General features: G+C 36.1%; 1 protein-coding gene across 6 annotated transcripts in view; it reads right to left on the bottom strand.

The window, feature by feature from the left end:
• Positions 1-23,006, bottom strand: part of SDK1 (sidekick cell adhesion molecule 1) — a 1,057,379-nt gene that overhangs the window by 635,516 nt on the left and 398,857 nt on the right. For all 6 annotated transcript variants that reach the window (XM_077140486.1, XM_077140483.1, XM_077140481.1 and 3 more), the window contains one exon: positions 7,431-7,590. In XM_077140486.1, coding sequence (XP_076996601.1) covers positions 7,431-7,590 — 160 coding nt within the window. The remainder of the gene's footprint in view (positions 1-7,430; positions 7,591-23,006) is intronic.

The raw sequence follows: 23,006 nt of genomic DNA, 5'->3' as shown, positions 1-23,006 counted from the left end.
TAATTTTTTACTTTAACTCTTTGAAATATCTAAAACTTATTTTGGTGTTTGGTGTAAAATATGGGTCTATTTTGAATGTTTATTTCAAAATAATAGATTTCTTTATGATTGTTGTGGATACAGTAACATGGTCTGGTTCAAAACTTTTTTCTGGAACATTTCTGTTTATCTTTTACTTCACTTGGGCAGGCACCGGGAATTGAACCCGGGTTTCTGGGCGAGAACTCTGCATGCTGAGCCACTGTGGCCTGTCCCTATTTATTTTCATACCATTAATATATTATTTAATTATTTCAGCTTTTTAATATGCAGTAACTCTTAGAAGGGAAAAAATCCCTTCCTATTATTCATCTAATGGTTTGAAAAATTGTTGGCTACCCTTCCTATTCATATTTCTAGATGAGCTTTAGAACAATTTCATCAATCAAGTTACCCCACCCCCAAAAAATATTTTATTGAAATTAGGTTAAACTTATACAATAATTTCAAAGTAACTAAAATTTTTTACAATGTTTAGACTTCCAGTCTAGGATCTTCTTTTATATCTCTTAGTGAGTTTTTATATTTTTCTTCATATATGAGCTACACATTTCTTATAAAGGTTATTCTCAGCTATTAAATGATTTGGAGTGATATTGTGAAATTTTTGTATTTTATAAAGCATAAGGAAAAAAATAACTTTTCCCTTTAACCATTCTTATTTTTTACTGACATAAAAAAAAGAATAAGCATACATCAATTTTTTATTGCTATACTGTCACAGAAAGTGAAGAACAGAGAAAGAGCACATAAGGAGATGAGATTATCAGAGTGTGGGCATCCACTATGCCTCCTGTTATCATAATGAATATTTTGCCTACCATTGAGGAATTCCTGATTTGGAGAGAGAGAGAGAGAGAGAGAGAGAGAAAGACTAGAGATACGGACATAGATACATAGTTTGAACATAATTACAAAACAAATTTTTAAAAATCATAACGTAGAAAATAATTTAGAGAAAATGTTTTCTGGCAAAAAGAAATACAAATCTGCCTAAGACACATACGCAAGCCTGGTTTAATTACTGAACCACCAACTATTTGCCAATGCAGTCACCTTTGCCTAAATCTGGATATAAACATGAATATGAATACTATAACATTTAAATAAACAGAATTCATTGTGCAGTTGGCAACACAAGCAGCAAAGAAAATTTTATTTTTAGTCAAGGCTAGAAAAGGTGAATTTATTTTATTTGCTCTTGATAGAGTTAGCATTTTCACAACTGACAGCAAAGGGGGAAAAAATAGGCGCTCAATTTCATGTTAGAAGCAGTTACCATTTTCATAAAAGTATCCATGTTTATCAATCTGAGATTGGAAGGGTCTTGTGAAGGTTAACATGTGACAGCTGAAGGTGCTTATTGGAAAGAGGTGGATGAAAAAGCAATTTGAAAAAATAGTATGAGATTTTTAGACAGGTTTTATATCTTGAAAAAAATGATGATAAAATACAATGGATCCCTCAGAACCCATCTCAGTGTCTGAAACCCTCAGTTAACAGAATCTAATCTGTCACATCTATTGCAAACTGTTCTTGCTTCGAATAACTCCATTTCTTTTTGTCTTTTCAGTGAAAGGGTACTGAGGTATTTCCCTTATTTTAATGGTCTGCCTATATTGAGTCACACCCTTAGTTCTGCTTCAACACAATGTTTTTTCTATTGTGGATTATCCATGGTGTTTTTCAATTTAACAGGTAAATTTGCTAAGTGAAGAAGCAATGCAAAAAGAGTTCCACCTCCTCAAGTATCCTTAAGTTGACACTAAAACTGTTCTACCATAAGGTTAAATAGTTGCATATATAATAATGTATATTGCATATTAAATATAAATAAAACTGTTATTCCACAATTTCAAATGTATCTAATGGACTGTAAATAATATAATGATTTTAATTCTCTTAGTATCCATTTTTAAAAAATCGACTCTTTTATTTAACAGATAGAACTTTTATATTGTTCTTTTTTTACTCTTTGAATTTCCATATTAAATCTATTTCCCTCCCAGAATTTTGTTCTAATTTAACATGTTTTTGCCTAAAAGATATCTATTATGTAACATATTTATCTGAAATAATATGTATACAAATTTAAATTTTAAAAAATTTCCTTTGATTATAAGGTTCTAAATGTTAAGATTTTCTTCTGGATTACATGTTCATTACAATTATTATTATCACACAGTTCATCAAAACTACAGATGCATTATAAATTTTTAAAATAATTATTAAATATGTAAAATCAGAATGTAAATGCAACTATCAATGAGATAGCTATTTTTTGTTACTTTTGTTTCATTAAATGGAAAGTTACTTACTATTGGATTTAGGCAGGATTGGTGGAAATTAGCAACAAAATAAAAACAAGGTACTGGACTACATATTTACGTAGTGAATTTAAATCTAGCGAGCTCATGAGAGAAATAAATAAGCAAGTGCAGAAGGGGTCAATGCAAGGCAGCAAGTAGGCCACCCGCATAAAAGTGAAAAATGAATACGGATTTACAGTATCAAAGAATCTTTTTCTGCAAAAGTTAATGAAAGTATCTTCTGAATGAATGTTCAAGAAAATATAAAACACTGGCTTTCTTACAGTCCATTCCTTTTACTTCATGATGGAGCATCAATCTAGTGGAAATTGATATACAGCTTCTTGCCCCTTCTTCTTGAAATCATGCAAAAAACTGTGCCTGAGGCCTGTCTATGGTCTTCTCATTTCTCAATAGCTTGAAATGTAGGGGGAGTGTGCTTTGCAGAAGAGTATTTCTCAGTTTTATTTTTCTTTTTAAACAAAGCCTGAATAATTCTGATACCATGCAAATGGATGAGCAACAGAATTTACTGGAAGTTTGCTGCCTGGATGAAACAAGTGCCCTGTTACGGTTTTTCATACAGATGCTCTCTCTGGTTTGCTTCCATTAAAAGTTCCTTTGGGGCACAAGAGATTCTTTTTTGTTATTGTTGTTCACCAAAGGACTCCATCATAGAAGTAAAGAGACAATGTACAATATGGTAGAAAATATTTGGAAACCACACATCCAACAAGGCTCTAATATCCAGAATAAAAACAATTCCCACAACTCAACGACAAAAAGACAACCCAACCAAAAAATGTGCAAAGGAATCAAGCAGACACCTCTCCAAAGACGACACACAAATAGACAAGGAGCACATGCAAACATGGTCAACTGTCACCTGCAAATAACGAAAGTTTTACTTCTTCCTTTCCTATTTGGATGCCGTTTATTCCTTTGTCCTGCCTTATTGCTTTAACTGGAACTTCTAGCACAATGATGAATAACAGTGGTGACAATGGACATCCTGTCTCATTCCTAATCTTAGGGGGACTGCTTTCAATCACTCATCATTGAGAATGATGCTGGCTGTGGATTTTTCATATATACCCTTTATGATATTGAGGAAGTTTCCTTAGATTCCTACCTTTTGAAGTATTTTTATCAGAGAAGAGTGCTGAATTTTATCGAGTGCTTTTTCAGCATCAATTGAAATGATCATGGGATTTTTCCCTTTCAATTTGTTAATGTGCTGTATTTACACTGATTGATTTTCTTATCTTGAATCACCCTTGTATTTCTGGTACAAACCCCACTTGGTTGCGATGTATAATCCTTTTAATGTATCATTGGATTCAATTTGCTAAAATTTTGTTTAGAATTTTTGCATCTATACTTATTAGGGAGATTGGTCTCTAGTTTTCCTTTCTTGTAGTGTCTTTATCTGTTTTTGGTATTAGACTGATATTAGCTTCATAAAATGAGTTAGGTAGTGTTCCTATTTCTTCAATTTTTTTTTGAAGAGTTTGAGCAAAACTGGTGTTAGTTTTTCTTGGAGTGTTGATAAAATTTCCCTGTGAAACCATCTGGCCCTGGGCTTTCCTCTGTAGGAAGATTTTTGATAAATAATTGAATCTCTTCATTTGTAATTGGTTTGCTAAGATCTTCTATTTCTTCTTTTTCTTAAAATTTATTTTATTTATTAAACATACCAACATACAAACATTCTTATCATATGATCATTCCATTCTACATATCAATCAGTAATTCAAAATATCATCACATAGTTGTATATTCATTATCGTGATCATTTCTTAGAACATTTGCATCAATTCAGAAGAAATAAAAAGAAAACAGAAAAAAGCTCATACATATCGTACCCCTCACCCCACCCTTCCATTGATCACTAGCATTTCAATCTATTAAATTTATTTTAACATTTGTTCCCCCTACTATTTATTTATTTTTAATCCATATGTTTACTCATCTGTCCATAAGGTAGATAAAAGCAGCATCAGACACAAGGTTTTCACAATCACACAGTCACATTGTGAAAACTACATCATTATACAATCATCCTAAAGAAACACGGCTACTGGAATACAGTTCTACATTTTCAGGCAGTTCCCTCCAGCCTCTCCATTACACCTTAACTAAAAAGGTGATATCAAGTTAATGCATAAGAATAACCTCCAGGATAATCTTTCAACTCTGTTTGGAATCTCTCAGCCATTGACACTTTATTTTGTCTCATTTCTCTCTTCCCCCTTTCAGTTGAGAAAGTTTTCTCAATCCCTTGATGCTGAGTCCCAGCTCATTCTAGGATTTCTGTCCCATGCTGCCAGGAAGGTCCACACCCCTGGGAGTCATGTCCCACGTAGAGAAGGGGAGGGCAGTGAGTTTGCTTGTTGTGTTGGTTGAGAGAGAGAGGCCACATCTGAGCAACAGAAGAGGTTCTCTTGGGGGTGACTCTTAAGACTAATTTTAAGTAGCCTTAACCTATCCTTTGCAGGGTTAAGTTTCATATGAACAAACCCAAGATTGGGGGCTCAGCCTATTGCTTTGGTTGTCTCCACTGCTTGTGAGAATATCAAGAATTCTCCGCTTGGGGCAGTTGAATTTTCCCCCTTTCTCACCATTCCCCCAAGGGGACTTTGCAAATACTTTTTTATTCCCTGTTCGAATCACTCGGGGATTTATCAGGGCATCACTCTGGACCAACCTACAAAATCTCATGCCCTACTCAAGGTTCCATGTACTTACAGTGTTCGATTAAGCTGTCCACATACGTTATATTAGGAAATGCACTGGGAAATGCAAAAATATAAATTTTGTACCAAATAAACATTTTTTGCTTTAGTCTCACATATAAGTTAAAGTTTTAAAATATGAATTACCATCTATTTTCAACACTCTGCAGTACTGACATTCCTTTGCTCTTCCACATGCAAAAACATTTTAAATTTGTACATTTAGTCCCTATCATTATACACTCCAGGCATTCCTAGATTATACCATCTCAGTCTTTATCATATATCTTTCCTTCTGATTTCATTTGTGCCTCCAGGCGCACAAGAGATTCTTAGAGGATAGTTGGGGAATGGAAGCAGTAACAGAATAGCTCTTGTCACCCTTCTAAACAAGGAATTAAAAATATTCCAAGATCCATCAAAACATCCCATTCCTAGTATTGCACCTTCCATCAAAAGGGGAAGGCAAGAAGCTCTACAGGTTACTAAAGAGGTTCCTTCTGCCCAAAACATTGAACTGTGTGTTTGTATTGTACCCATGAGACTGAGTTCCACAGGAAGACACACAGAGGAGAGATGTGCCTCCCTCCTATGGAGAGGGAGAAGTTACAAAAAAGGGGGTAGGAGAAGAGTCCAGGCCAAATGTCTGTTCTCAAGCAGATCACTTTCAGAAAGCTCAAATATAGATAGTAAAGCTCCAGAAAACAATTCCCATACAACAATCCATGGCCCTGTAGCCCAGTTTGAAGACCACAGTTTCAGATTATCCACATCATCGCTTCTTTTTGTTAGGCTTAACAATCTGTATCCTATTTGAAATCCCATTCCTTTCTTCCTGGGACATAAAAATATGATCTCATTTAATTTTTATGAAAACTCTCCGAGATAGGTTTTATTATGCCCATTTTACAGGGAGAAAAGATAAAAATGGTTAGATAGGTTAAAAAGTCACTCAGATGATAAGTTCAATAGTAAGCATTTGAACTCAAGTCATATGCCATCAAAGTCCTATTCTCATTTGTGGTTCTCCCTTCTAAGTTCACCTTTTTGCTTGCTTATGTCCGTCCTAACAATCCAAGCTCCATGCCGCCATTTTATGATGCCTAGAATTTATTAAAGGATTACTTATCTGCCAGAAAATTTGCTGTTTTCAATATAGTAGAGCCTTTGAAGGCTTACTACCCCACCAATGAGGTGCTGCCCTGAATGGGGCTCACAGGCAGCTTCCCCAAGGCCACATGGCTCACGCTAACAGGGAGTGGCTCTGGGCTTCAAACCCAGGGCTGCCTGGTCTCAATGTCCTCCTAATCACTATGACATATTGCTCCCACAAAAGCAGCTGCTCTGACAGCACAGGCCTGTAAATCAAGGAGGAAGTGGAAATGAGCAAAGCAGGTGTGCTGTTTAAGACCTGGAGGCAGAGTTAGGAACAGTAAGGACTGTAGAGCACCAGAGGGCCATGGAGTTTCCAAAGCAGGCAGCACTGTTCAACCTCCTGCTTCTCATAGTGGCCAGATATTCCTATTGTTCAAAACAGACCAGGAAACAGGGATTTACTTGAAATCTGACAATCCTTAAATGCTGGAAATCAATTAAAAATATATGTTGTGTGTATACCCATATATAATCTGTTTGTTTTAATTGATTCGCACACATGTACACGTGCACACATCCTGTGCAGGCCGAATATGGTGTATGGACCACCATAATAGAGGCTCTGAGTAAAGACCAAGAGTGGGAGCTGCTCCCCACGTTGTGAAGATCCCCAAGTTGTGAAGTAGGCAACCCCAATGCCAGCACAGAGCCAGGCACAGCGCAGGGCAGAAGCTCAATAAATATTTGGTTTGCTGCTGAACAGAGATGTTCTGCTCATTTCCATTTCCCCGTGGTTCCATTTTTTTCTCCATCCCTACTCTAAAATTTAGCTCAGAGAGTTTTTTGCTGATCACTCAGACCTCCTGAAGCTAACAACTGAAAAGTCTCTGTTTACACACTTCTGCTTATTGGCTATGAACAATGCTTGTGGGTGTGGCTGTTTCCACAAGAACACAAATTTATCATGTGAAAGCTGTAATTTAGAGTCCATGTAGCTATAACATTTTTTGCCTGGTAGCTCGCTAACAAGCTTACTTTTGCAAATATAATGATATATTTCCTATGTATAAATACAACCCATATCAGAAAAGTAAATCAGAATCGAATCACAGGCTCAAATCTACTCTTTAAATCCTTAATGTATTAGAAATTCAATCCAATGTTTTCACCCTTTGTGTTATTATGGCTAACAAGTTGAATATTCTAAATACATCAACCTAAAATAGAATCTTATTTTGAAGCAATCAATTACTTATATTCGCTGGTATAGGTAGTGAGTTCACTGTCATTACGCAGCCACTTGAATTCCAAAGGCCAGCTCCCTTCAGCAAGGCAAGTGAGAACAAGGCGATTCCCTTCCAACTGAATCTGTGGTAGGCCTGGCTCCGTTTTAAAATATGGTGCGACATCATCTGAAACATAACAAAAAAGGAAAAAAGAAAGAATGAAAAAACAAAACTAAATGAAACACAAATGAAAGTGGCACTCATCCAGTTAATACTTGACCTAATTTTAAGAAGTAGAACTGACGGCTATTTGACCCAGTCAAATACTAAAAAATCCCTAAGCCCCTAGAAACATGCACTATCTAGATAATATTTCAAAGTGCTGAACACTCAATGACAACACAGTAGAAGGCATCTGGCAGGGTCATTCAATGGTTTCTATTTATAATTAATAGTACCTTATCATACAGAAGTCCATGCTCATGAAAGTCTTTGGTTTTAGCTAGACAATCTATTTTCAAGGTAACAATCAATGGTATATACCCAGGATATGAAAGAGAAATTCTCTCATATGCCCTTCAATTTGCTTAAAAAAATGTAACCAGAATAAGCAAGGTTAACATATGTTCATCAGTGACATGAGTTACAATCAGCTTTCATTTCACAAAATAAACAGTCTCTTTTAGTGATTTCTAATGGGATATGAAACTGAAAACGTGATAGATGCATATCATGGAATACTACACAGCCACGAGAATGAACCAACTATCATTATACACAAAAATATTGATGAATCTCACAGGAATAACATGACTGAAAAAAGCTAGATGGAAAAAAAGTTTATACCAGATGCTTCCATTTGAAAGTTCAAAAGCAGGTAAAACCAATCTATGTTGTTAGATGTAAGGATACATCTGGGGAACGGCATGGTGATGGGTACAAAGGCTTGGTTTAAGGATTGCAGGGTGAGATGTATTTTTTTATATGATTACACAGATATATTTATTTTGTAGAAAAAGTATAGGACTCTACATATGATTTGATGCAGTTTTTATGCACACTTCAATAAAAATGTTTTTCAAAGTATGTATACAGAACACTTGGCTTATAAATAGAGCTCCAACACTAATTAGCTATCTGACCCTGATTGGGACATGTGATTTTAGTTTCTTCACCAACATTACAAACTTAGTTGAATTCGCATTTTTCTACGAGAATCCCTATGACCCATGGCCCAGGCTCCTACCTTCTCTGCTCATATATAACTCTCCAGCTACACTTGGCTTTTTTTTCTTGCACTTTCAGAACCAACTAAACCCAACTCCTGCCTCGGCGCCCTTGCACTCACTGCATGGGATGCCCTTCCCCAGCTCTCTGCAGCTGACTTATCCTCAGCCATCAGGTTAACTAAGGCTCCTCCCACCAGTAATCCCTAACACATCATTAGGTCCTTTCATTCACAATACTCAACAGATTTTGAAATTAAAGTGTTTGTTTATTGATTACACCCCATTCTACCCCCTATTTTCATCACCCCCATATTCCAAACACCTAGTACAATGACAGAAACACAGTAGATACTGTATAAACGTAAGAATGATAAAAATAAGCCCAACACCTAGTATTTACTGAGTATTTAGTATGTGCCAAAAAAGTGTGCTAAAGTGCTTTATACGTTTTAACTTATTTAATTCTCACAAAAGCCCTAAGAAATAGATGCCATTATCATACTCATTTTACAGGTGGGTAAATGAAACCACAGAGAAGTTAAGTAACTTGCTCGAACATCTGCCAATTCTATACATTTTGACTCCAATGGCACAGTTTTCTCAATAAGGGAACTTTCTTCTCAAGTACCAATATGTTGACTTCAAATGTTTGATAACTTATTTGTAGAATTACTAAACCGGACTTTTAAGGTACATTGTTGTGTCTTCAACAAATTAAACATCAAGTAGCATATTAACACTGTTCCTACTGAGATTATAGTTGCACATTAATCTGTGACACATACACCTGGTCTCTTTGGTACACAGTAGACAGAACTTAAAATATGCTTTATTATGTCATTGTGCTGATAATTGTATTTCATCATAATTAGAATACAAAATTATCACTCTCACACTAGTAGTCATTCATTTAAATAAATAAATGATAGACGGCATCTGTGAGCACGGTAAGATCCTACAATAAGAATATTTAACTTAGTAAATCAGGTAGGGTGTAGGAGCTGAGAGATAAAAGATCGGCAGGAATCAAATACTGAAATAACAGCATGTGCAAAGGCCCTGTGGTGGGAGCAAGTATGGTAAGTAGCCCTGAGAAGTATAAAGAACTGAGTAAAAAACACTGGGCGAGACTGCTGGACCTTGCAGGCTGGGTAAACTCACATCTGTATCCATGTCATTCCTGTGTGACTATCAGTGGTTTCTCCTTCATAATCCAAAGTGTTGTAGTTTGAATAATAAATTATATGATCACCCCATTTATTAGTCTTGGTCAAAAGTACTGTTGATATTATTACTATTATTGGCTATTATTATAAAGGGGCAGCTAAAAGCCTTTGAAGGGCTTGTGCTGTTAAAAGATCGTTCTTGGCTGGAATGTGAGGAAGGAACTGAAGAGGAACCAGAGTGGAAGGAGCAGATAGAAGATCTGGTAGGAGATCACTGCAGGGTCCAAGTAAAATGCCCTGGAAAATGGTAATAGGTTGGGCCAAGGTAATCGCCATGACTGGGGTGGTGGAGACAGAGAGAAGTGGATGGATTTAAAAATGCTATTTAAGTGGTGTACTGCTTTGAAACCATTGTGTACCCCCCAAAAACATGTTCTTTAACCCTCATTCAATATTGCTGGGTGAGATCTTTTGATTAAGTTGTTTCCACAGAGATGTGTCTCTACCCATTCAAGGTGGGGCTGCTCACTGGAGTCCTTTAAGAGGGAGACCATTCTGGAAAAAACTTCAGAGCTGATGCAGACTAAAGCTCTTTGGAGATGCAGAAAGAAACACATCCCCTCCCCTCACTACCACCTCACCCCTGGGGAAGCCATTTGAATCAGGAAGAGAAGCTGGGAGAGAAAGCTAGCAGATGCCCATGTGCCTTCCCAGTTGACAAAAAAACTCTGAATGTCACTGCCCCTTTCTTGAGTCAAGGTATCTTCCCCGAATGCCTTAGTTCGGACATTTTTTATAGTCTGAGAACTGTAAACTTGCAACTTAATAAATTCCTTTTTTTAAAAGCTGTTCTATTTCTGATATATTACATTCTGGCAGTGCTAGCAAACCAAAACAGATGGTACAGAAGATATAATGATGGATTGTATATGGGGTGAGAGTGAGGGAGATGTCAAGAAGGATGGTTAGGTTTCTGACGTGCATGATTTTCTGTTTAATAAAGATGCATTCATTCTACATGCTTGGCTCAGAAATCAGCATTGAGAGTACAAAGAGAATAAGCTATAGTCACTGCCCCTGACAGGGGTTATTGAGGTCCGACACTGAAATAAAAACCATTAAGTGCTAGATACTATGACCAAAATACAGTAAATGCCTGTCATATTCCATAAGTTCCACTCGCTTCTGCTGCACATCACATGCTGTAAGCTGTATTTCAAGCATATTCCTAGGTTCTGATTCCAATTTCCTCCTTTTTCTATGCGCTTCAGCTAGTATGATCTTCTCCTAAAACCCAAATAGTCTAATAAAGCTGAATTGTAAATGATATAGCTAGGATACCTTGGGAATTATTGAATTACAGCCTTTATTAATGTCCTGCCATTTGTACTATATTTAACAATAGAAAAAGAAATGCTACTTCAGGTAAGTCCTGGGTCCTACAAGAATGAATCATAAAAAATACATCTTTTTGAAAAGTTTTGTAAATGAAAGCTCAAGAATGTGAGTTTAGTTTTACATTTGAGAAGCATCATCAATTTAAATTATACCATGGTTTTGACTTTAAATGGTACCATAATTCAATCTCTTTATATAATTCAGAGTTTATTAAACATGGAATATACTATGTACAAATTATTATGCTGCATACTGTAATCTAGCAGGCAAAAATCCCAATGAAGAATAGTTTAGTATATAGCCAGCAAGCAAATATCTTGTAATCCCAGCAATAGTAAAATTATGGTTGGCACAGACACCAGTATTTACTACAGGGAGAAGGGAGAACAAATATGTCAATGCTATGGAATTATAGGTGTCTAAGTTAAAATTATTACCACAAATACTTCAATATATAGTAACGGATATGGGGAACAACATATCCTTCTGAGCATAGCACTATTTACCACAGAAATACATACTGCAGATCATGAAATTAAAAGAGGGTACGAGGGTAGCAAAATACAAATCCTTTGGTGAGAGAAAGAGAAAAAGTAGGACCAGTTATTTAGGGCTGAACAGACCTTTATAAAAGCATTTAAATGAGACAAAGAAAAGTCTGAAAAGAGTCGTAAGAAAAAATGATTGAGCTACATCTGAAATAAGATTATGAAAATATGATGTGGGAAAAAGCCAGTGGCTCACTTAATAAATTCTGAGGTTTATTTTGGCTTTTGTTTGTTTGTTTTTTGCAAATAGCTAATAGATCACCCCTCCGTCAAGGGAACAGAAATGAAACATGATTCTGTATTCTAACAAAGAACATTATAAGTCCTTAGAATGAATTACTAACGAAAATGGTAAAATTTCCATTTTTACATACTTTTAAGTAGAACTTAAATCATTTCCTGAAGGAAAGAGTCTCATCCGTCTCGATAATACATATTTAAGGTCCATTCAAAGAGAAGAATGGACTTAATGTTCTCTAAAGACAACATCATAATTTTATGATATAGAAGTTACTTTCTTAAATCAACTTCTAACGTTTTCAAATATAACTAAATGGATTTAACTTTACCTATCCAATGCAAACATGACCTTCTGCAAACCTAAAAAGGGACCATGGCCCATTTATTTGCCACCAAAAAAAAAAAACACTTACATGGGGAGAGTTGGAGAACCAGAAGCCCTAAAGCACGATCATGTCCTCTGGCTCTCATCTTTCTGAACAGCAAGACAGGTGGATCTGCCATGGGTTTTCATCATATACTCCACAAAGGAAAACTGAATAACTGTTACTAGAATCTCTTTTTTTTTTAATCATATATCTGATAAGGATTTAATATTCAGAAAATAAATTCCTACAATTCAATAACAGCAGGACAAGGTATCAAATAAAACTATGGGCAAAGAACTTTAGCAGACACTACTCCAAAGAAGATATGCAAATGGTCAATAGGCACATGAAAACTTGCTCAATACCATTAGACATTCATGAAGCACAAATCCAAAGAACAATGAGTTATTTCCTTATAATCACTGATCTGGCTATAATTTTAAAAATGGAAAATGACTAGTTTTAGTGATGAGGTTGAGATATTGGAATACTTGTGTATTGTTTCTGGGAATATAAAATTGTGTAACTACTGAGGAAAACACTTCAGAATTTTCTCAGCTAGCTAAATAACAAATTACCATATGATCTGGCTATTCCATTCCCGAATATATAACCAAAAAATTGAAAACAAGGGCTCAGATACTTATATTCCAAAGTTTATAGAAGCATTATTTGCAAGAGCCAAATGTTAGAAATAACTCATGCCCATCAACAGATGAGTAAGCAAAATGTACTAGAGATGTACAATAGAATATTATTCATCAATAAAAAAAGAATGAAGTTACCAGAATCTCTTTAATGGCAGAATAGATGGGAATCGATTATCAGGCACCAAGAAAGTCAAACTTCAAGCTATTAACTGTGACTCCGCAAATGGGAGAGCTTCAACTGAAGTAAGTGTAATCTAAGTAACTTGCCCTTTCCTCTTATATTTTAAAATGATAATGAACAAAAAATAATAATCAACCTCCATCTAGCAGAAGAATCAACTGCACTACAAACAAGAGGAAGGGAGTGTTTGGAGCTAACAAACCCCAAGTGCTCTGATACAGTGACAATGAAATTTATTAGGCTGTGACAACTGGCGGCCCCCAGCAGGTGAGAGAGCAGAGTCAGGCAGGATAGGGTGTCACAGCCTGAATGGTGCAATCAGGTAGGTGGGGCCTTTTGTTACTGAACTCTGCTCTTTCTATAGCTGAATTTACCAGGGTGACTAATCTTTTGCTTTAAATCACTAATCTTCCTTTCAAAACTTCTTTTATATCAAATTCAAACATTTTGTGCCCACATTTATGAATTCACCACTAATGGAAAGTTTTATTTTTCAAACTTTAATAAGAAACAAAAGCATTGGGCATATGTATCATTTGGAAACAGTCAATCTGAGAAATCTGAGTAGGAGATTTTTTTTCTGGAACATGTAGTCCTTCAAATTCCAGGTGCTGGGAGTTCATTATCCACACCTATTGAAGCCAGGAATTTAATCTCATACTATGTTGCACTTTTTTCATAATGACAATAATAATCCTTTTATTAAAGATATCAATAGTACTTGTCTTTTTTGAATTTTGAATATTTGTGAGGTAAAATGTAAATATATAATTATATATGTTCTACTCTAAATATACAAATGTGGAATAGTCACACTTTTGGTGGTGAAAGACGATATAATGGGGGGCAGGGGAGGGAAGATGGGAAGAAAGAGAAAAAAAGAGAATGAGAGAGAGGAAGGCAGGAGGGGGGCTAGAAAAAGAGAGGGGGGTTGTGGTAGTTAGATTCAGTTGTCAACTTGGCCAGGTGAAGGCACCTAGTTCTGTTGCTGTGGACATGAGCCAATGGTACGTGAACCTCATCTGTTGCTGATTACATCTGCAGTCGGCTAGGAGGCATGCCTGCTGCAATGAATGATGTTTGACTTAATTGGCTAGTGCTTAAATGAGAGAGCTCAGCATAGCACAGCCCAAACAGCTCAGCCCAGGCCTTTGGAGATGCAGAAAGAAATCACCCCAGGGAAAGCTGTTGGAACCCAGAGGCCTGGAGAGAAGGCCAGCAGAGATCACCCTGTGCCTTCCCACGTAAGAAAGAACCTCAGTGGAAAGTTAGCTGCCTTTCCTCTGAAGACTAACAAAATAAATCCCCTTTTATTGAAAGCCAATCCATCTCTGGTGTGTTGCATTCCAGCAGCTAGCAAGCTAGAACAGGCACTAAATCAATAGAATATATTAATTTTCAAACTAGATAATTAACACTCCAACAGAAAGAGTTGGCTCTATTATTATAGCTAATTCTGAGGCTTTATTCTCCTAGCTCATCAGAAATATTTACTAATTTTTCCAATAATAAACTTTTAAATGTAGTAGAGTGTGCCATCAAATTCTGTGGGTTATTTTAATAAATTACCCAACATCTCTGTAAGTCACTTTTTATATATCCACTATTGCCTTGCAAAATAAATGAATACCAGAAATTTCAGAGTGAAAGAAGCTACAACTGAATAAAGATATATCTGATTTTAAGCATAATGAAAAAACTAAATAGCCTATTATAATACCTAGAAAACAGAGAAATAAGATGCTTTCCAAATTGTTCTACTGTTTCCGCAAGCATTTTTGACAGAGTTTGGCTGAAAATGTAATGAAATGTCAGTTAACTCCTACACATATTTTGATTTGATGTGCAAACAGCATTTGGAACCAACCCTCCTTGACTTCTCAGGTGTTGGGTCTTCCAGAAATGTGGTGGGCTCAGCCTACTTCTCTTAGGCTGCTTTAGCTACATAGCAGTTTTCAAAACCATTTGAAGATTTCAAAGAACTGTCCCACTATTTATGACAAATGAGAGTTTTTCCCAATAAATACACTTTTCAATCTCTCAATCTTGATTGACAAGTGACCTCTGGAGCCCTAGTTCATCTGCATGCTCATGCCTAGGCCTGGTTGTGGCAGGAGAGTGGTGAGTCCTGCAGTAGCCTCCTGGCATGCCTCAAGACACCTGTGAGGACAAGGAATGGCCTGGCAGGGGTGGCAGTGGCTGCTAAGCTTGGTTTCGGACAGAGTAGGTTTAATGTCTCAGCCTGAGTCCAGGGAGCCTGGGCCTGGGATGTCTGAACCCAGGAAAGCGCAAGTAACAGACAGACATTTGCCCTCCTCATCTCTCCCCGACTGCTTTCACGAAGGCACAACAATCAGAAGGCACAATGAAGATCAAAGCCTGCATTACACATACCAAGGTTTCACAAGGAGCAATCATTTGTACACAAAAGGTTGACTAGCAAATGTGGGATTTTCTCCAATTAGAAGTGGTTCCTCTATGATATTCTCTTGGTATTTGGATCTGTGCATGCAAAAACAAGGCAAGCAGGAGGAGTGCCTAAGAGTTCCACTCAACAGTACTGTGAACAGCTTGCCAATGTCTTCAGTCAGTGGGGAAGTCAAACTGATTATCTCTGTTTTCTCTGAAATCAATGAGAATTAGCAGCATATTTAACGGAACTCATGGGGTAAACCTACCATTCCAATATTTTCCTCTAAGAAACCATTCAAGCAGTCAGTGAGATTAATCTACAGAGAAGCTGACAGCAGAAACATAAATGGTTGTATTTATAAACTGGTTTGATCCAGCACTGTGTTAATCGATTTCAGCCTATAAATTAACAATAAGAGGAGGCAATAGGATAAAAGCAATTCCCTATTTCCAGACTTAAGCAATCTTCTAGACCTCTGACACTTTATTTCAAAGTAGATGTCCACCAAATGTAATTTTTATGGTTTATAAGGACAACGTCTAACCTATGAAAATAAGAGGAAAGCTATCAAAAATAGCCAACATTACTCTTTAATATGGTACAATATTTCTTTCCAACATTCTTTCAAATAATCCTAAAATTTCCAACTCAGATTTTTAAAAAAGCTGAAAGATCCAAGAAAAAGAAAAAACTCTTATATGATGTACCTTTCCACACTTAAATGTCTGCTGTGAGTTTATGACACATATTTACTTACATAATAAGTAGGGCTCAGATGCCTAAATGATGAAAATTTCATTTTGAGACAACGAAGAGAACTTTTTAAGAACAATCTAAATTCAAATGCATAAGGACCTGCTGATTTTACAGAAGTTACAATCCATAATCATTTCTCAAATGGAAGTGCTGGTTATAGCAGGTTAAAACATGGACTCCAACCACACTGACTGGGTTATTAACCCCAGCTCCGCCACTTACTGGAGCTTTGCAACTTCATGTAACCTACTGAGTTATGCAGATGTTCCAAATGTTGATACATTTCATTATACAATATAAAAAGATACTGTACGTTAATCTAGCTACCTACCTTACCAAGCAAACCTTATCAGGAAACTGTTACGCTTATGGTGGCAGATAAAAGATTTTCAAAATTCTAAATTTTACTTGAGAGCTCAATTTTTATCATTAGCAACAACTACTGTCCGTTGTTTTTGTTGAAGTGACAGGCTTATTTCATCCATTTTCAAGATAATGTTGCCAATTACCAGGTTTGGATAACCATAGTTTGTCAGTCACTATTTCAAATAAAAATGTGGTTCCATGAAAAAAGCACTAGTTCAGCTTGCAACTCAAAACAGTTGCACAAGTACTCTGCCTCAAGACAACACAAGCTTGCAGCAGCAGTGTTTTGTGCATAATTCACATTTTAACACACACATGTTGGAGTCAAATTTAATACCATTAATGATTTTTACTATTTCATCAAGAATAGTCTAAAAGGAAAATAGATTTTTAAAAAATTATTTTTATGAGAGTGCAGCAGGGAACAATAGCATTATAACTAATCTAGTTTGGCACCACTGCTTCAATGGGTATGTACAAGGGCCAGCAATTTTCTCACCATTGTTTTTGTACCATCAGTAAAATGTCAAGACAGGGAAAAAGCAAATAGTGTCTTAACGTCATTATGAAATGGTTTTGACTTCATGGAGCCCCTGAAAGGGTCCTAACCTCCAGAGATCCCTGGTCCACACTTGAGAACTGCTGCTCTAGAGGTACTGAAAAGATTCAGTTGGTTAATAGATATAAAGTGCTTACACAGTGCCTGGTAGACAGAAGCACAACATATGTGTTTGCATTTATCAAAACATATTGTCATAGGATGAAACTGCATTTTCCTACAGAATGCTGAATCTTGAACTTCATCTAAAACACATCTACTTTTGGCTTTCTAAATAATAGTCATAAATCAGATTACAGTCTTAAATGTCAATAACTATTAAACCAGACAAGTTGTTCAATTTAAAGAAAAGCAGGTGTTCATATTTTCAATTATTTCAGAATTCTAGAGAAGTCTAAGTATCGATTTGATTATTTATTCTTATATTCAACAAGTATTTATTAAATACTTATTCCTAGCAGGACTTCTATTAGATGGGAATATAATATGGAAAAAAAAGGCCAAAAACAGAATAAAAACCACATGTGCCCAGGGCTTACTTCTAGCTGATGGAGGTACACAGTAAACAAAAATGGAAAATATTTCGCATAGTCTGTTTTGCTAAAGCTTATATTACTTTTACACAAATTACTTCACATGTGGTTGATGAACAGGAACTGGTGTTGGTAAAACAGGGAAGTTGCATGAACATATGTGGTTCTCCCCCAGCACATCACTGTTTTAGCAGGATCTTGGACAAAGCTCATCATTTATTAAAGAGGAAGCCTAATAAATATAAGAAAACCACTAGCAGCAGCAACAACACACACACAAAAAACTAAAAATTCTAATTCTTAGTACAAGTAGTGGTTGGTTTAGAGGCTTAAAGAGCCATTTCAGTCCCCGTTACCTGAACAAGCATCCACAGAAGACGCAAGTGCAGCTGAAGAAGCTGGAAAACTTTCCCTGGTGAATCAAAACAGTTGATTTATGAAGAAAGTTACTGGAGTATTATATTTTTTACTAATGTTCTGGTAGCAAAGTTCCATTGATGTGAGTAATCTGCCCCTAACATGAAGCTTCCCATAAATTCTATATTTTAGTTCATGATTTTGCAGAATACGGAACTTTTCAGGAACACATATGTGGATAATAAGAGACACCTATAGATCAGGTTGTGTTGAATGCTACAGAAAAAGAAGACAGAACTTGTGGGGAGAGGTTGCACCTATAAGTGAGGACAACAGGAAAGGTCTCACTGAGAAGTGAGATTTGGGTAAGGACCAGCAAGAGAGAGGAAGGGAGCCATGCACTCACGACAGCAGGAAACCCAAGTACTGGTCCTGAGGAGGAAGTCAGTCTGGGGTCTTCTAGGAACAGAGGGAAGACCAAAGTGGATGAAGCAGAAGGAGGGAAGGGGACAGGAGAAGGAGATGAGGGGAAAAAGGGAGGCCTCGTGGACCATGTAAAGCCTCTGGATTTTACTTTAAGTGAAGATAGTGAAGCATTTGGGTCAAGAGTGTGAGGCTCAGACTCAGGGTTGCACTGTCCATTATGGGTGCTGTGATGAGATAAGGCTGGAAGAGCAGAAGCTGGGAGACCACCCAGGAGGCCACCACATTCACCCAGGTGAGAGATAAGGGTTGCTGGGTCCAGGCAAGCATGATCAGGCTTGGGATATATTGTAAGGTAGAGCCAACAGAATTCACAGATGTAGGAAGTGGAGCACGAGAGAAAGAGAAGAATCAATGCTGACTTCAAGGTTTTTGGCCTGAGAAACCGGCAGGCTGTAATTGTCATTTCCTAAGATGCGAGCAAATGCAGGAGGAACAGGTTTGGAGGGAAAGTACAGGGCACAGTGTTGAGCACATTAAGTTTGTGATAACTATTAGACATCCAAGTAGAGATGTCAAACAGGCAACAGATCAATGAAATATATGATTCTCACAAAAATGCAAATTAACACTTGGAATTAAATATTTAGATAATTTCAAATGACCAGTTTTATTTTTTAAAAAATGTCAGTTGACTTCAAAAATAAACTTTTGCTATATGTCTGCTAAAGATATGAAACATATAAATCAAACAGCCAATAAAATATTTCATTTAGTGAAAAGTTAATATTTAAACATCACAGAATACTATTACAAGAATAACAGAGCAAAGACATAAATTGATTAAAGATTTGCAAACATTCTGAAATAATTTGTTCTAAAATATTTTACTTTTCATTTTCTTATCAAGTACACCTAATTGCTTTATCAAATTTAATTATCTCATCAGACCCAGTTAAGGTAACCCTAGAAAGAAAAGGAAAATTAAAATTGTGAGTGGCATTTCTATTATTCAAGATCAGAAAATACCCTTAGCATACAATTTATCAATAATCTAATTACACCATTTTTAAACATTTCACTGTACTTCAATCTTCTTCCTAACAAGAAGTCAGGAGATGTAGCCCATGCATGCCTGAGCAATGAGGAGAGAAGACTTTTAGGTCATGAGCCCTTTAGGCATTTTTTCCTTTTGGAACATTTTGTCCTTAAGTGAAATATTCTTGATTTTAAACAGAGAACAATCCTATAAGCAGTGACCTGTGTATGTTTTCTTCTTGACACATGCCTAGTAGTTCACAGTATCCTCTTTTGGATAATTTGAGTATTCTTTTAAATAGAAATAATCTAAGAAGAGAAATCAATTAAATTGTATAATAGTCATCAGACCTAATATATACTTGTGTTTTTTTTTTTCCAAATGTCCACAGAACATTCATCAAAATGAACCACATCTTGGGTTATAAAACAAACCTCCACAAACTGAGTACATACCAAATTCAGTATCTGGCAATGATGAAATCAAACCAGTAATCAATAACAAAAAGAAAACAGTAAAATTTCCAAACACTTGGAAAGCAAACAATATGGTTCTAAATAATCCATAAGTCAAAGAGAAAGACTTCAAGGGAATTAAGATACATATACATAGAACTGAATGAAAATGGAAATACAACATATCAAAATACGTGAGACACAGGTAAAGCAGTGCTGAGAGGGAAATTTGTAGCCCTAAATGTTTCCATGAGAAAAGAGGAAAGGTCTTCAATCAGTAGCCTAAAATAATAATATAAAATGAAAACATCTTTCTCAGTCACTTCCTCAAGCTCCTATAAGGCAATGAATGGTGTCCATTTTTGCGGTACTGGCACTTAGAACAACTGCCTTTTACTAATTCTTATGCAAATGAGATTGCCTGTTTGTTACTAAATTTTATATTCTTCTATTACCATTTAACTTTGTCTCTACCGAACACATGGATGAGCCAGTGAGGCTACACCACAGCTCCTACCAGAACTACTAGTCTCATTAGCTAAGTATTCCTGAGAATGTACTGCATTCCAAGGAGGAAATATTTTAATAAATAATAATGGAGGTCCCACAACAAGGTCATCAGACAGGTGATGTTATTTTTAATGCCCATCACACAGGTGAAAAACTGAGACAGAGAGAGTTTAAATAACTTGCACAAAATCATATAGACAGAAACTGGTAGCATCCAGGTCAAACTCCTGTCACTTCATTAATTCCCAACCAAGCCAACCTGTTCCTCTGCTCCAGAATGAGAACTAAAAATGAATAGAATTATAATTGTATAATTAAACATTAATGGTAATGTCAGTGAGACTTACGTTTTGGAGAGTGTTCCATTTGTCTAAATCAAGAGGAGTGGTTCATATTTCTGTTTCAAAAAACCATTAAATATACACACAAATATACTTTTTTACCCAAGACCAAGCTATGTTCAGACAAGTATTACTAGAGAAACAATCAAAGTTATCAGTACATGAGCCATATGCTCATTGCAGTGAGTAGTCAATGGATAGGGTACATTGAGGTATAACAATGAATGTATATAAAGCCCTACCAGTAAAATTATATAAACACCAATACTATAAAAACCCACAGTTAAGTGCCAACCTGAAAAAACTTATGTCATTAAGGCAAGATGGAAAAAAAAAAATGGGAGAAAATTGGCTACATCTGATTTCAATCTTCTAAGAACTGCTGAGACCAAACTGGAATTCCCTGTGGCGGCAACAAAGGTATTTTCAATGTTACCAAACAACAATTTTTCAATATTAAAATGTAAAAGTAAATAGAAATCAAACCAAACAAATGATCTCTGTGCATAAACCTAACAGGAAAATTATTAAACTATGAACATTAATGATTATATAGCTTTATCTAGAGCTAATATTTTCTTATTATTAATGAGATACTAGTATGATTCTTTATATATATTTAAGAAATAAATTATCTTCATCTTTATGACTACAACTTTATAAAGGCAGGTACTAAGGTTTATTTTATCTGCATTATCTCTAAGACAGCTTTCTTTCTTAGACACAATAGTATATTTATACTAGCACACTAATAAGAAAAGATGTCCAATACCATTAGTCATTAGAAGAATGAACATCAAAACCATGATGAGCTATTCTAGTATACCTACTAGAATAGCTATAATCAGAATGACAAAATAACAAGTGCTGATAAGGATGTGGAGAAGTTGGAACCCTCATACACTGCTGGTGGGACTGTAAAACGATGCAGCCGCCTTGAAAAACAGTTTGGCAGTTTTCAAAACGTTAAACGTGGAGTTGCCACATGACCTAGCAAATATCAAATTACAATATGATCCAACATATGACTTCCAGGCATCTACCCAAGTGAAACAAAAACAAATGTCCATGCAAAATCTTATACACAGACTGTTCATAGCAATGTTATTCATAACAGTCAAAAAGTAGAAACAAGCTAGTGTCCATCAACTGATGAGTGGGAAATAAAATGACTATCCATACCTTGGAATAGTATTCCACCACTAAAAAGAAATGAAGTATTGATATACGCCACAGCAGGAGTGAACCCTGCAAACACTATGCCAAGTAAAAGCAGCTAGTCACAAAGAACCACATACTGTATGATTTCTTTTATGTGATAAGTCCAGAATAGGCAAATCCATAGACACAAAAAAAGTACAAAAGCAGTTGCCGAACAGTTCACCTAGAGGTGGAGGAAGAGAAAGGGTAGATGGTGAGTGTTCACAGGTACAAGATTTCTTTTTGGAGTGATAAAAATGATCTAAAATTAAGTTATGGTTGATGATTCTGAATTCTGTAAAAACCCTGAATCTATATATTTTCAGCAGGTGCATTTTATGGATATAAATTATTTTCTCAATAAAGCTGTTTAAATAATATATTTAGAAGGTAATAATAACAGTTATTTGTGCTAGGCCTGGTAGGTGCTATTATTTTCACTTGTTTACAGACAAGAAAATAAGGCACAGAGGAGTCAGGGAACTTGTTCAAGTGTAACAGTTGGGAAGAGGCAAAGCCAGGACTTATGCCCAGGGAATTTGACACTAAAATTTATGCTCTTACCCACTATACCATATGCCCTCCTGAAGGTACACAGTTTTTCTCTGAGGATGGCAGCAGTGGCCAATGAAGAGAGGGAAACGAAGCAAGACTGGAAATGACACAGGAGAGGAAGATGAGAGAGAAGGGGAGAACAGTTGGCTTATGTTCGGACATACATTCACAAAAGCTAGGCTTTCAAAGGACCCAAAGGTGCCTTTCTGCTGGACCAGATCCTTAGCAGAGGCGGATCAATGCAATCTGAGAACAGGGAGGTAAGACAACATTTGAAGGCGGCTTCTTACTCTTCTTCAAATTAATCATGTTCAA

Source organism: Tamandua tetradactyla, chromosome 23, assembly GCF_023851605.1.
Source record: "Tamandua tetradactyla isolate mTamTet1 chromosome 23, mTamTet1.pri, whole genome shotgun sequence".
Classification (NCBI taxonomy): domain Eukaryota; kingdom Metazoa; phylum Chordata; class Mammalia; order Pilosa; family Myrmecophagidae; genus Tamandua; species Tamandua tetradactyla.
Note: the sequence above shows the minus strand (reverse complement) of the source record. Positions and strands in the feature narration are given on the sequence as shown.